General features: G+C 41.3%; 1 protein-coding gene across 7 annotated transcripts in view; it reads left to right on the plus strand.

Moving 5' to 3' along the window:
* MYOM2 (myomesin 2) overlaps positions 1-14312 on the plus strand; it is a 419263-nt gene that overhangs the window by 171010 nt on the left and 233941 nt on the right. For all 7 annotated transcript variants that reach the window (XM_044289251.1, XM_044289247.1, XM_044289250.1 and 4 more), the window contains 4 exons: positions 7060-7223; positions 7366-7402; positions 7487-7509; positions 8257-8312. In XM_044289251.1, coding sequence (XP_044145186.1) covers positions 7060-7223; positions 7366-7402; positions 7487-7509; positions 8257-8312 — 280 coding nt within the window. The remainder of the gene's footprint in view (positions 1-7059; positions 7224-7365; positions 7403-7486; positions 7510-8256; positions 8313-14312) is intronic.

Here is a 14312-nt window from a genome sequence, read left to right on the forward strand (position 1 = left end):
CCACGGCATCTGAGGGGTTAAATGTCCATTATTGGAATTACCAACGGTTGCGGACATTATCCACCGGTGTCTGCTGTAGGAAACCGCGTTGCTATGGTGCCCGCTCCGCTCGGGAGTGGGCGCCATCTTTAAAGACCCGACATGTGATGTAATAGTATGTTACATGTCGAGAAGGGGTTAAGGCGGTACTCAAAGGGGTTGTGCCATAAGCTACTTTTCACTCCAAAGTGTATTGTCATCAATTACTCTAGCTCCCATCTCTCCTTGGATGTATTTTTTTTTCTTTTAATTTTATCTCATTTGCAATTTTCTCTTATCCTCATGCTTGAATCCTACCGTCTGTCCCATCATTCCTTACGGTGATGTCTTGACATCATGTGACACTAACCACACCCATGTTATTACCAATGAAGCTTCCTACATTGTAAGGCTCCAATGCAGGATGTAACCAACAGCAAGTAAAAATTGAGACTGATTTGCCACAGTGTGCAATGGTAGCTTAGTAAGGCAGTTTTGATAAATGGCGGTATTTGAGTAAAGTAATATAACGGTGATATCTGTTGGGCAGGATACATTTATATTAGTGGCACACCCTTTTTATTTGGCTCACTTACAGCCCTGGGGGCCTTTGCCCTTATTTCAATAGGGTGCTCTTGCTGAGGCTGAAGACACCCATACACATTAGTGTACCATCAGCTGACCCTGCGGATAATCACTGGTTCAGCCTACACTCTAATGTCCCCCGAAGATGATGTCCGGGTGGAGAAGGATCAAGCACAATTAATATTTTCACCTGATCCTTTTATTCTCCCTGGAAAAAGTGTCTGGCAGTGGCTTTCTCCACTCTTCCCATAGCATATACATACATTTGTATGAGGGAGCCACGAGGGAGTTGGGAGAGATAGCTGTTGGCCAAATGATCGTTTATCCAAAAACAGAGCTATTAACCATAGTACCTAAAAAAAATGAAACCACTGGGCTCAGCGTTATCTCAAATCTTGGCCAATGCAGAACAATGTCAGCTAAATACTCTTTCTTCACACTATACCAAAAAAGTACAGTGCTGAAAAAGGTCAAATAACTCATCATTACTATCTGTTAGAAATAGCTTGTTCTAAAACTCTATATCAGTTATAATCACGTGTGAAAATATACAATGACATTTCTAAAAATACCACCTTATTCTCAATTATTAGAACTGGAAGGGTTTGAATTCCCTGTATTTGACAGATTAAAGTGCCATGTTAAAATAATTAAGACAGAAGGTCTATGCCGTAAATGACAGATGTTGGCACTTATGACGGAGATGATTTTTAATTGTATCAACCGATATTTAGTACTGGAAGATACATAAGAGCACCTGGGAAATTATGATTAGTTATAAAAAGAATATGAGCCTTCTACGGAGACTTGTTGTACTCTAATTGCTGTTAAGGTTTTTTTTTTTTTTTTACTTAATTTCATTTTACAAGTTAAAGCTGATTAGGTAGAATTTCAGTCCATAAGCAGTAGAAACTGTATTAGTTACATCTTTCTTGTACTGGATAGGACCGTCAGTCAGACCTCCAGTGTGGCTGAAACATCCCCTACCATCACTTAGATGCTCATGACCAGTACTTTATGCAGCACGTTTCCAATTCTGTAAAATTTTAAAGGCTTTCTAGTAGCGTAAGGTGATACAAATCTTTGGAGTACGCTGAACCTATGGTCATAGTCAAACTGCAGTTAAGGAAGGCTGGACGGGCCGAAACGCGTCCATTTACATGGATTAATAAAGCATTCAGAAACCAATACGTCTGCTGGGATTTGTTTGACTTTGGAGTTGGGGGCCATCCCTCCCCGTGCAAGTGATTTTCACTAAGTGGTGAGCTGTCCCTTTTTTGATTGAACCTCTGGTCATGACTGGTGAACCTGTTTAAGATGGTACATGTCTTTCAATATGGCTCAGAAGCCTGCTGGAGGTGGCCACTAAAGATACAGACACTAGGTAGTGTGCACCATGTTAAAAGATACTCATTTGCTATTGAAGGGCCTAATCTGTGCCAGTAAACACTACTGTACTATATTCCAGATGGATCCATGTATTTGTGTAGTTTATTTCTCAGTCTGCACAATACAGCAGAATTGATCATTATTATTATTATGCCATATTGTTTCCAAACTTTAACTCACAAGCCTATACCCATTATAGCCTGAATTCTCTATTCCTACCTTACAGGTCTGTTAGGTTTCTCCCCTTGTAGACCATCACAATACTTTTGAAATATGGTCTTCTGCATGAACGTTTTTTTAGTTATTGATAATGTCCCGCCTTGGACTAGCATGACAATACTTCTATTTTCATTTATAAACGATTTCCAAAGCCTGAGCTGTGGTCATTGTTTTTTTTTTTTCCATTTCTTGCACCTTTTTCTGTAACTTTAGAAACTGTTGTGCGTAACCCAGCAGAGATCTCTCAGAAAATGGCCATGTTACTGTGCATATAATTTTTATTTTAGATAATCCCGCAATTTTGACGCTGGCCACTAGGCCTAAAATATATTAAGACTCCCTATCTTTTGAGAGCAGTTACATGGGTTGGACCCAAAGCTTGAGGGGAGGGAAATCGGGTGCAATAACATTGTACCTTTTTGTGGGGAATAGGAATATGGTGGCGTTTTGCCTTATGAATGATAGCAGCACCCCTAGGAGTGAGCTGATAAGCTGTGATATCATCTATTGTGAATGGTGGAGCCTGTGTTATCTATACAGAGGTGTTACTTGTCATTGTAATTCTGCCTGTGGTGATAATAAGAACAGCTACTGGAAAGTTTCCTGTACAGAACAAGAAGTCAAACCTATACAATTTTTTAATAAAGTAATATGGAAAAATAAAACATCACCAAACACTCTATAAAAATATATTTCACATAAAACAATGATTTAAACAATGGGTCATTTTCTGATGACACATTTCCTTTAAACCAACCTGCCCGTTGCTGATAACCTTTTCATGGTCAAACCTACTAACATCACTCTGCTGGTCCTTTGAGCTATGGACATTTATAAATGTGGTTGTCAATACGTTTGGCTGATATATATGAAATATAGCTGTATCAGACAAAATGATGACTCCTATTATAAATAGGGACACAGATGTACTGATCATTTTTATATTAGCAAAACAGCTACTGTAGACTCAGATCATTAATCCATTATGGATTGGATTGCCTACAACACACTTTAATGGGCATTTTGGTTATTTCTAATAGTAAATAAAATTAACTTAAGCATCTGCTTACATGACGACTTACAGTATGCCTTCCTCTTCAAAGAATGTTTTTGTTCTTCGTGAGTGCCTTCGTTGTGCTCTGTTCATTCATTTACAAGAGTCTGTAGTTTCTCATCTCCGAGAATGATAGGTTGAGATCATCTCTTTTAAAGTCTGTCATTATTGTAATGCCGAACGCTGAACACAGCAGTGCCAATTAGATAGGAAATGACTGCAGGGGTGACATTTTATTTTCAAGTAACAATTTTTTATTTTTACGGATTAACTCTGTTTCTGCTGGAATGCTGTAATCATATTTAGACTATTTGTGACTTTCATGTCCGAGTTAATATACTGATATTTCTAACATTATTATAATAGTAGTCATAGCTGACTAATTTGTTCTGAAGTGCTACACAAATGATGTGATTATACCAGTAACTGAACCAGCAGAGAGTACAGTTTCATTTTTTTTTTTTATGAAGGAGGCAAAAAAAAACCAAAACATATGCATATCTTAAAAGTAATTTGTTAGCGGTTTTCTACACCCGAAAACTGCTAACAGCACTATATAGGTGAAGGGGAGAGCAGTGCAAGAATGCCCAGGGTGATAGTCGTGCAGGTTGCATGACCAAGAAATCCAGCTTTTAAACCTCCCCAACCCTGCATAACAATTTCAATAATCATAGAGGTGGTCCATGGAGGTGGTTCCTTCCTGTTCAGTTCATGAAGCTCTCTTCATTGAACCCCATGTTCTCCACTCTCCAGTGAGTGATGCTGAGCAGTCTCCTAATAGGATGTCACTCAAAATAGTGGGAAGGGTTTTGGGAAGTGCTCAGTGCAGAGAGCGGTGGGCACTGAACTTTAAAGGGATTATCCAACACTAACAAATGCTCCCCCTTATGCCGTGCCCCTCACACCGATTCTACTTACCTGGCTCCTCACTCCTCGTGCCACTCCTGGTCCCTGCACCGCCGCTGTTGCTTCTCCCTTCACGCGGATGAAAACATTCGGTGTCGGGGGGAGCAGCCAATGGCAGGGGGATGAGCCTCCCTAGCGTCACCCGCATGGGAGGGGCCCGGCATATGGGGGGGAGCATTTGTTAATGTCTGATAACCCCTTTAAGGGAGTGTCTCCATAGCACTTGAGATTGCAGTGCCAGGGACATTAGAAATTATAGTCATGCAACCTCCATGACACCACCGCAGTATGCTTACACTGCTCCTCCATTACTTGTGCAGTGCAGTTAGCAGTTCTGAGTGGTCAAAGCTGCTGACACAGTCCCATTAAGGGTAGCATACCATAGCTTACCATGTTTCCACTGTATATTCTGTAAGAAAAGCTTTGCTAGAATGCAAATCCGTGTCCTGGTTTGCCTTTACAGAATATGTTTGTCTTTGGTACTAGAATCTGAACCTTTACGATCTGCTGCCCAGAAACATTGGAGCTATGTGAGGATGAGGGAATGCAATAGGGAGCCCTCCTTCTACTGTGGAGGTGATCACTTCTGAATGTAAATGCAGAGCTTCACCTGAACTGAACGAGCAGCCAGGAAGGCTGGGTGTGTAAATGCGCCTTAAGGGGAACCTGTCCCCTCCCAAAACCATCCCAAGCCGCCAGCAGTACCTGTGTATAGCCCACAGTGTGTTTCTGATGATGCCTTTCTTCCTGAAGGCAGATGCAGCAAAAGTACTGAAACGTTGTTTTATCCCCTGCCCGGCGCGCTTCTCCACACATGCTTGAAGTCACTGAGGCAGCAGCCTCCTTGCTTCAAGTCACGGTAATCACGCCCCCTTCCCTGCCCCTTCTCTAACACTTAGACAAGGGAGAGCACAGAGCCGTTAGAAACAGGAGCAGAGCTTTGATGGATTTAGCTCAGATTCAGAAGCCGCAGCAGCTAGGTAAGTGATGTACACACACTGCAGAAGAAAAATGTTAGGACATTTTTAGATAGGTATTGTAGGATTGTTTTACTTTTCACCATTCAACCCCCCCTTGCCACTAATTAACACTCAATCATGTCCTTCAGATTTTTTTAATGCCCCATTTTCCAGTGCTACAAGTAAGTAATGTGGTGCCCACTGCCTTGTTTAGTTCCAGTCCCACTTATGTCTACAACATAGCCGGTTGGGTCCTGGTCTCCTTTGGTTCTGTCTACAATGTGAATGCGCAAATGCAGCAGACAGACCATGGATTGGCGCTTGCATATTGGACACCAGGGAGGGATCACTAGATTCCCAGCTGAATGGAGGTAAACTAGGAGCTAAGAGGGGCAGAGCTAGCTACCGGCTCAGACCTGTAATGTTCATGCAGGGGGTGGAGGCATTAGTATAGAGTTGATACTGTGAACATGCCCCACCAGTCTAGTGCTGGGATTAAAAATAGTGCCTGGAAAACACAAAAGTAAAGGTGAAGGAGTCAAATGAGGGTAATGCTGAAACATTCATCTTTTTTTTTTTTTTTGGGGGGGGGGGGACAGAATACCACTTTAAAGGGGTTGTCGCAGTTCAGCAAATAGCATTCATCATATAGACAAAGTTAATACAAAGCACTAACTAATGCATTGTGATTGTCCATATTGCCTCCTTTGCTGGCTTGATTCATTTTTCTATCACATTATGAACTGCATGTTTCCAGGGGTTATGGCTGCCATTGCAGTGCAGATACGAGGTAGTCATAATGGGAGTTGCTGCACATATGTGCCTATGTGCTCTCCTATGGTCCCAGCCACCATAGAAGCCAACACTTTAGTGTGCAAACACAGGAAAAAGCACTGTAAAAGTACTACAGAAAAATGAACCAAGCCAGAAAAGGAGGCAATATGGCTAATCACAATACATTAGTAAGTGCCTTGTATTCACTTTCTCTACATGCTAAATGCCATTTGCTACACAAGCTCTTTAGTGGAAACTGTTTAGAAAGGTGTTTAATTTTGCATTCACGACCCAAATGAAAAATTCTAGAAAAAAGTTTTTAAATGTTAAAGGGACACTGACAGGCCCAATAAGCATATTTAGGTATATATATGACTGCACGGGTCTTCTAAAGTGTATTAAAATCCTCTAAGTATACCCCCTGTCCACCTTATAAATACAGTAAACTGATGTTTTATAACCTGGTAGAATCGTCTTCTTTCTGCCCAAGGGGCGGTGTTTCAGCTACACTTGCGCCCAGCCAGCCTCGCCCTAACCGCCGTTTACCGCCGTTTTACAAGATCCCGGCGCAGGCGCAGAACGCAGAGGCTGAAGCGGCCGCTAAGAAGCAGAGGGGACGCAGGCACGATGTGATGCCGGCCAGTGAGGGTGCCAGGCGCATGCGCTGAAGATGAAATGGAGTCCGATGCCCATAGCTTTGTATTGGGCATGCGCCGGATCTTGTAAAGTCGGGGACAGAAGTAGCTGCCCAGCAAAGTGAATATTGATGAGCTGGGCGGCGCTTCAAAACGGCGGTTAGGGCGAGGCTGGCTGGGTGCAAGTGTAGCTGAAACGCCGCCCCTTGGGCAGAAAGAAGACGATTCTACCAGGTTATAAAACATCAGTTTACTGTATTTATAAGGTGGACAGGGGGGATACTTAGATGATTTTAATACACATTAGAAGACCTGTGCAGTCATATATATACCTAAATATGCTTATTGGGCCTGTCAGTGTCCCTTTAAGGCTATTGATTCTTCTAGATGCATACGTTTTTATTATTTCTACCTTCTTGTATCCCATTTTGATTTACATTTGAATGTTTTTAATTATTGAACATTTATTTAAAAAAAATAAGTGATAAAATAATAATTTTGAATTTTATTCGTACAAAAGAGAGTCAAAGATTTCTTCGAGCGAGAAGATGAGAATCGGTGGCACGGATGAGTATGCCTGGTTGCAGATATGTGAACCCACAGAAAAGGACAAAGGAAAATATACATTTGAGATATTTGATGCCAAAAGTTCCCATAAGAGAATTATTGATTTATCAGGACAAGGTAACACTTACAAATCTGGGGCGTTTTAGCTCAAGTCCAAGTACAAATAAAGCTATGAGTTGATGTTTTACCTTCTTTTTCTCCTGAGAAACTCCAGTGTTGCTATAGAAACCAAATGACACATCATCTTTTTTAATTTCAGCATTTGATGAAGCCTATGCTGAATTCCAGAGACTCAAGTAAGTATGAAACTCATTATCTTGTATGCAAAATAAGACATATAAAATATTATATTAAACAGTTACCTTTTCTCTCTCCCACAGGGCCGCAGCGTTTGCTGAAAAGAGTAAGTATTTATACAATGCGATGAATAATACAGGTAGCTCTATGTGTTTGCATACACTCATATTTAACTAGCTACGGGTTGCTTGGTGTGTTGTAGACAGCTGATATCACTGTGGTACCAATATATTCCTGCGGGTGCCAGAGTGATTAAGATTAGAAAGCTATACTCGATGCAGACCTTATTAAATTAGTGGGTCCAATATGGTACATTTCTGTTTAATCAGCACATCGGAAAAAGAATTGTACATGGAAGTATTTCTCAATGATTGTAAGTCAAGTACTTTAAATCAAATAAAGGACATTAATGTACCACTCAGCCTATTATTATTCACTGTGCTGAACCTATTAGAAAATCTAGCATGACATCAATGTTAAGTACCCACTGGAGACATGGCATGTTCCTTCTAGGCTACACATAACACAGAATGAGAACCTATGGCCCATAGCAAGGCCGGCCAACCTGAGGCTCTCCAGCTGTTGCAAAACTACAACTCCCAGCAGGCCAAGACTGCCTACAGCAGGGCAAAGTGGGAGTTGTAGTTTTGCAACAGTTGGAGAGCCGCAGGTTGGCAATGCCTGGCCTATAGCAAGTGACCCATTTTTTCTTTTTGGAGCATATTTCAGGCGTATTAAAATACACGTTTGGGTGATATTCAGAGATGTTCCTGAATGCACTCGCATATACATAGCAACTAAATTCATAAGTTTCTGCTATCTTGATGATTGACCTTTTCCCTTATTTCCTTAGATCGTGGTAAAGTGATTGGTGGATTGCCTGATGTGGTAACTATAATGGAAGGCAAGGTAAGAGAAGCACATTGCTTTATGCCTGTCTTTGTATACATAGTAGCTGAGTCTCTATAATAAAGCGTTAAACCAATATATCTGCTCTAGTCTACTAAAGTGTCAATTGGGGAAAAAGAGAAAATTTGAAGCTAAAGTATAATCTGAAATTCCAAGTGTGCCAAAATCATTGTAGAATATTTGTTCCACTGTCATACGACTTCTAAAGTTGCCAGTGCAAATCTACATACATACTAAAATTGTAAGCCCCATCCTGGAAACACCTCCAAACCAGACTGGGACTGCCTGCTTATGGGCGAGGCATACAAAAGCCCCACTCATTTCTGGCCCAGGACAGACTGAATTTACCGGAATTGTCTGTAAAAATGTGGGTAATTTGGGAATGGTGGCTACTATGTAAAGATTGACTGATTGTTTGGGTTTTTAAAGGTCAGACCTCTAGTCATTACACATTGATTGTCTATTCACATGTCACATCCGTGATTGTGAGCCAAAATCCGGAGTGGAGGCTACACAGAAACAGGGGCGGACTGGGAACTTAATGAGGCCCAGGAAAAAGCCATAAACTTAGCCTTGATGTTGTAGGCGTGTCCAAATTGACAGAACGTTGGCCCACACTCATACATGGGGTCAATAGAAGCTTCTAGGGTCAGTAATACCACAGTGCAGCACAGAATAGTATCTCACAGAACCAAATACCACAGTGCAGCACAAGATACCTCCCCAGAAGCTTGACACTCCGTGGCAGCCATCAGTAGCTGCCATGTTTTCTCCTTTTCCTCTACCAAATTGTCTCTAATATGGATATGAAGCAGGGGTCTCAGGAGGTCATAACAGCAAGCCAGCCCTTCCTTCAGCTTAATTCCTGGACTTCCACTAATAAAGCCCCCTATAGTTCTCCCAGTAGTATGTACCCAGCCAGCGGAAGATAGGAGGGCTTGGGTGGCCCTATAGGCATCAGCCCACCAGGAAAATTCCCTGTAGGGTCTAAGGCCAGTGTGCCCCTTCACAGAAATAAGGTATAAGGGAAAGCTCTGCATCTGTTCTGTGTTTAGACCTGCACCTGGTTTTAGTTCACAATCACTGAAGGAAATCACTGACCGAATACTGATGTATGAATAAGGCCTTAAGGAAAGACTACCAGTCGTGGAAAAATCATTTGTTTTCTACGTTTAATACTACTAGTTATGCTCATTTCACACTAGCACATAGCTTCTATTGATAATAGTGCCACAACAGCTATGATGGATCATCATATGGATCTCAAGTAATCCTAAAAGATCTCATTGTCTTACAATGGGATCCGTTATATTTTCTTTTGCGTTTAAGAATTTTTGACAGCAAAAGTTTTTCTGCAGACTGCTCTTCTATTGCTCTTCTGACTGAAAGGGACACTGGTGTGAACAGATAACATAGTAACATAATTTATAAGGTTTAAAAGACATCTGTCCAGCCAGTTCAGCCTGTTCTCCTGCAAGTTGATCCAGAGGAAGGCAAAAATGTATATTTTACTGTGCAAGCCTTCTACAAGAGAATATGGCCCAATACTGTGGTACTCCACTAGTGACAGTGATCCAATCTGAGTGTGTACCGTTAATAACCACCCTCAGTTTTCTATCACTGAGCCAGTTACTTATCCACATCCAGACATTTTCTCCCAGTCCAAGCATTTTATATACTAACCTTTTATATGGTACAGTGTCAAATGCTTTGGAGAGGTCCAGATATACGACATCCATTGATTCGCCGCAGTAAAGTCTAGAACTTACCTCCTCATAGAAACTAATTAAATTAGTTTGACATGACCGATCCCTCATGAAGCCATGCTGATACTGCGTTATTTGCTTATTTTCATTGAGGTACTCCAAGATAGCATCTTTTAGAAAACCTTCAAACAGTTTACCCACAACAGGTGTTAATTTTCCAGGCCTATAGTTTCCAGGCTCTGTTTTTGGACCCTTTTTGAATATTGGCACCACATTTTCTATGCGCCAATCCCTGTCAGTATAGAGTACTTAAATATCAGAAATAATGGTCTGGCTATGACATTATGCCACGGTGCAGTTCACTGTGACAGTTTTGGCCGTGTAGGCTGGCTTCATGCCCTCTAGCGTACTGGCTGCAGGCTGACACCTGTGTATGCTGGTTGCTTGGGACTGCATGGTGTAGTCTGTGAACTGTTTCCTGTGTTTGTGGATTCCCGTGTCTGCATCTCTGTGGCTCATGTGTCTGGGGCCGTGCAGGCTGGCTGCATGCACTTTGTGGACTGGCTGTGGGTATCCCCATGCATGCTGGTTCTGAGATGTATGCTGGCTGCGGCCTTGTGTGTGAACATGGCCTAGTAGGTCTGTTGTTTTTGTACCTGTCCTGTATGATGTTGTTGCTGCTTTGTCTGATGTCATTGGTACCTGTTCTGTGATGGTGTTTGGTGTTATGTCCTTGTCTGATCTGTACCTGTCCTGTATGATGTTTATGTTATCCTTGTCTGTTCCTTGTTTAGCCTAGCAGTGCTCTACTGCATATGATAGCCTGGCAGTGCTAAACTGCTTCTGATTGTATCCTGTCCTTTGTCCTGCCTGGCAGTGCCTACTGCTTCTGTTCCCTGTCTGTTCTTGTCTGCCTGTAGTTCCTTTCTGCTTCTGTTCAAGTACCATGTTTGTCCTGCCTTCGTGAGAGGGTCCCTGGGTTTTCCAGAGGGAGGATCTCTAGTCTGTATGAATCTCTAGTCTGTGTGCAGCTCTGCCTGAGATCCTCATGCTTCCTTCCACTTGGGGTCCAGGCATCTGCTTCTGTGCTGGTCCCACTTCATCTTGTTGTCTGTTCCATGTCCTGTGTTTGCTTGGGTTCCAGTTTTGTTGTCTTTCTGCTGGTGGTTTCACCAGCCTGGTTCTCTGAAAGTAGAGGCCAAGGTTACCTTCCTGGAGGTGCGACCAGTGAGCCCTCAGCCCAGTTCATCCCCACCACCAGGGGCTCTTTGAAGAATGGGGCTCACTGGCTCTCCGGTCTCTGGGTTTGCCACTGGTCTGCCGGTGCACTTAGTTCTGTGGTAGTTCTACCACTATTTCCTACTGTCATGTGCTTTTATTACATTTGTAATAAAGTTCTCTGTGGGTCCTTAGTCTGTTCTGCCGGTGTCGTGTTTGCTTGACGTCCCGGAGGTCTGCCTTGGGCCTCCGGCTCATAACACATACTTAATTCTCTTAGAATACGGGAGAATTAATAGTAGTAGGAGTATAGTTAAATGGATATTGCTATATACAGTAAAGTTCAAATGTATGATTGTGCTTTATTAAAATGAAAACAAGTAGGTTTAGACGTCATACTTCATCAGGGAAATGCTAAATAATTATGAATGTATGTGAGTGACATGTGATACACAAAGGGCATAGCATAAAAATAGTTACATAATTAAATAGAAAGATTAGAAATGTTGCATAAACAAAATCCTTTGACACAGGATTATTTTTGTAGTTATCTTAATGAAATGCTAACATGCAGTAATATAAACACAAATTACATTACAAACAGTTGAGTAAAATACTGATATGGAATTGCTATGTTCTCATCATTACAGACACGCATTGACATTGCACTCAACAGCTGATATAGTCTTTACTGCCTTGAAAATTTTGCTTGGCAGGAAGAAATAACAAGTGAAGAAGCCTGTTTTATTTGAAGTATTCTGAGGCTTGCTTTTAAATTATTTTGTACAATATATTGCCTTAAGGGGATTCTTGTGAGCATACATAAAAGCATTAAAGATATCAGCTAAGGCTTATTATACAATGTTAAGGAACATAGGATCTTTTGGCATTAACAAAGACTGAGCTAGACTGAAATGACATTAAAATGAAAAGTCTGTAAGCTACGGTACAAAAAACAATATGCTAAAATACAGATTTCTCAGCCACCTTGTCATAGTCTTTATTGTTTTCAAGATTCTACACAAATAATTGCTTTTTAAACTTTGGTTTGCTTTGATATTTAAAAATAAATGTAAAAAAAGAACTGGTGTAACATGTATACAACACATATAAAGTCAAATATAATGCAAAGTCTAGAAAAAATGTAAATCCAGTGTTACTGTGTGTCACACTAATGATCTATAGTATACATATTCTTTTAAAGGGACTATGTCAAGTTCTGACGTTTGCGTCTAGCCACAGGGACTCCCACCAATACCCAGAGCAGTGGTCCTGTTCCCCGATTTGATGGAGGGACAGGTTGAGCATGCTCCCTGCTGCTCTATTCATTCTCTAGGGTATTACTGGAGATAGCCAAGTACTGTACCTAACAAGATACATGGTAGACTTGTTGCTCCTTCAGATCGGGGGGACATCTGTTCTCAGGATCAGTGGGGTTCCCAGCAGTCAGAACCCTACACCAATCCACCCCTGAGGATAGAGGAATACCTTAAAACTGGGCACAACCTCATTAACCTCTCCTTACTTGACAAGTTCTTATGTATAATTGTTCACAATAAACACTTGTTGCCCATAACACACTTTTAACACCACTATCATTAAAGTGTAACTGCAGTTTTATAGCTGAAGCTGTGGAAACGCTCAGCTGAATGCTCTGCTCATTTGGTTGTGATCAGCCTTATTTGGCTCTCCTTGAACAATGGGGCAACTGTTGTATGGACGCATAGAAGACCTGTGTAGAGAGTTATTACCCTGCTTGCTGCATTTTCCTGTACACCACAAACATGGCAGAGCACTCAGCTTAATGCGTCTATCCATTTTTTAAGCGGTCGATTGCTTAGCTTTTCTATATAAACACTTACAGACTTCTCCCACCAATGTAAGTCTTTAAGTGGCTAAATGAAGAAGCTAAGTAAATGGCCAACAACACTGCATACTTCAGTCCATGACACTGACACCTATGAAATGGTAACATTGAAATGGATTGCTTAGTACCATATAGTATTGGCATAACAAAGAACATTACTCCTTAAATGGGTTCTCCGGGAATTATGAAAATGAAAATACTTAAATATTACTTTGTTATAAATGTATTCCCAAATACCTTTCATTAGTTTTGTCTAGGGAGCAATCATTAGGAGAAATAAAATGGCCTCCATCCTATTAGTACACACAAAACCTGTCCTAATCACACGGGAGGACAAGTTACTTCACAACACTGAGCTAAAGAGCTGCCTCATCCTCTTCTCTGCTTGTCAGGGATTATGATCCTGAATATAGATAAGATCTTCAGCTGGATCTCTGCAAGAATGGAGTTCATGAGGAGACATGAAATACAGAGAGGATGAACCGGACAGATTGTTGGTAATGGAGACTGCATACAAGAGCTGCTGCTCATTATCTCTACCTCACACTTCATGTCTCCTCATGAACTCTATTCCTACAGAGATTCAGCTGAAGATCATATTAAAATGTATTTAGGACCATAATCCCTGACAAGCAGAGCAGAATGGAGGATGAGGCAGCACTTTAGCTCTGTTTTGCTAAGTAACTCATCCTGCTGTGTGATTAGGACGGCGGCCATTTTATTTCTCCTAATGATTGCTCCCCAGGCAAAATATGCCATTATACCTAATGAAAGTTGTTTGGGAATATAGTTATAATAAATTAATGTATAAGTATTTTCATTTTCATAATTCTCGGAGAACCCCTTTAAAGGGGTTTCCAGGCTCCTGATATTAATGACCTATCCTCAGGATAGCTCATCATTATTCAATCAGTGAGGGGCCAACAATCCACAGCCTCATGATCAAGTGTTCCCTGCAGTCTCGGGCACTGGAACTAGCACTTTGGGGGAGATTTCTCAAATTGCTGCAAAGTAAAACTTTATAGCAACCAATCATATTGAATTTTTCATTTTCCAGAGGAGCTCTGAAATATAAAATTTGATTGCTTGCTAGGGGAACCTAAGCAAGTTTAGCAAATTCAATGTATACTGGCCATGTCGGGTTACTGCAGCTCAGCTACCTTTCACTTCAGTGGGAGATGAGCTGCAGTAACCCAGCATAGTCACTAC

This window comes from Bufo gargarizans, chromosome 4, assembly GCF_014858855.1.
Source record: "Bufo gargarizans isolate SCDJY-AF-19 chromosome 4, ASM1485885v1, whole genome shotgun sequence".
Lineage (NCBI taxonomy): Eukaryota > Metazoa > Chordata > Amphibia > Anura > Bufonidae > Bufo > Bufo gargarizans.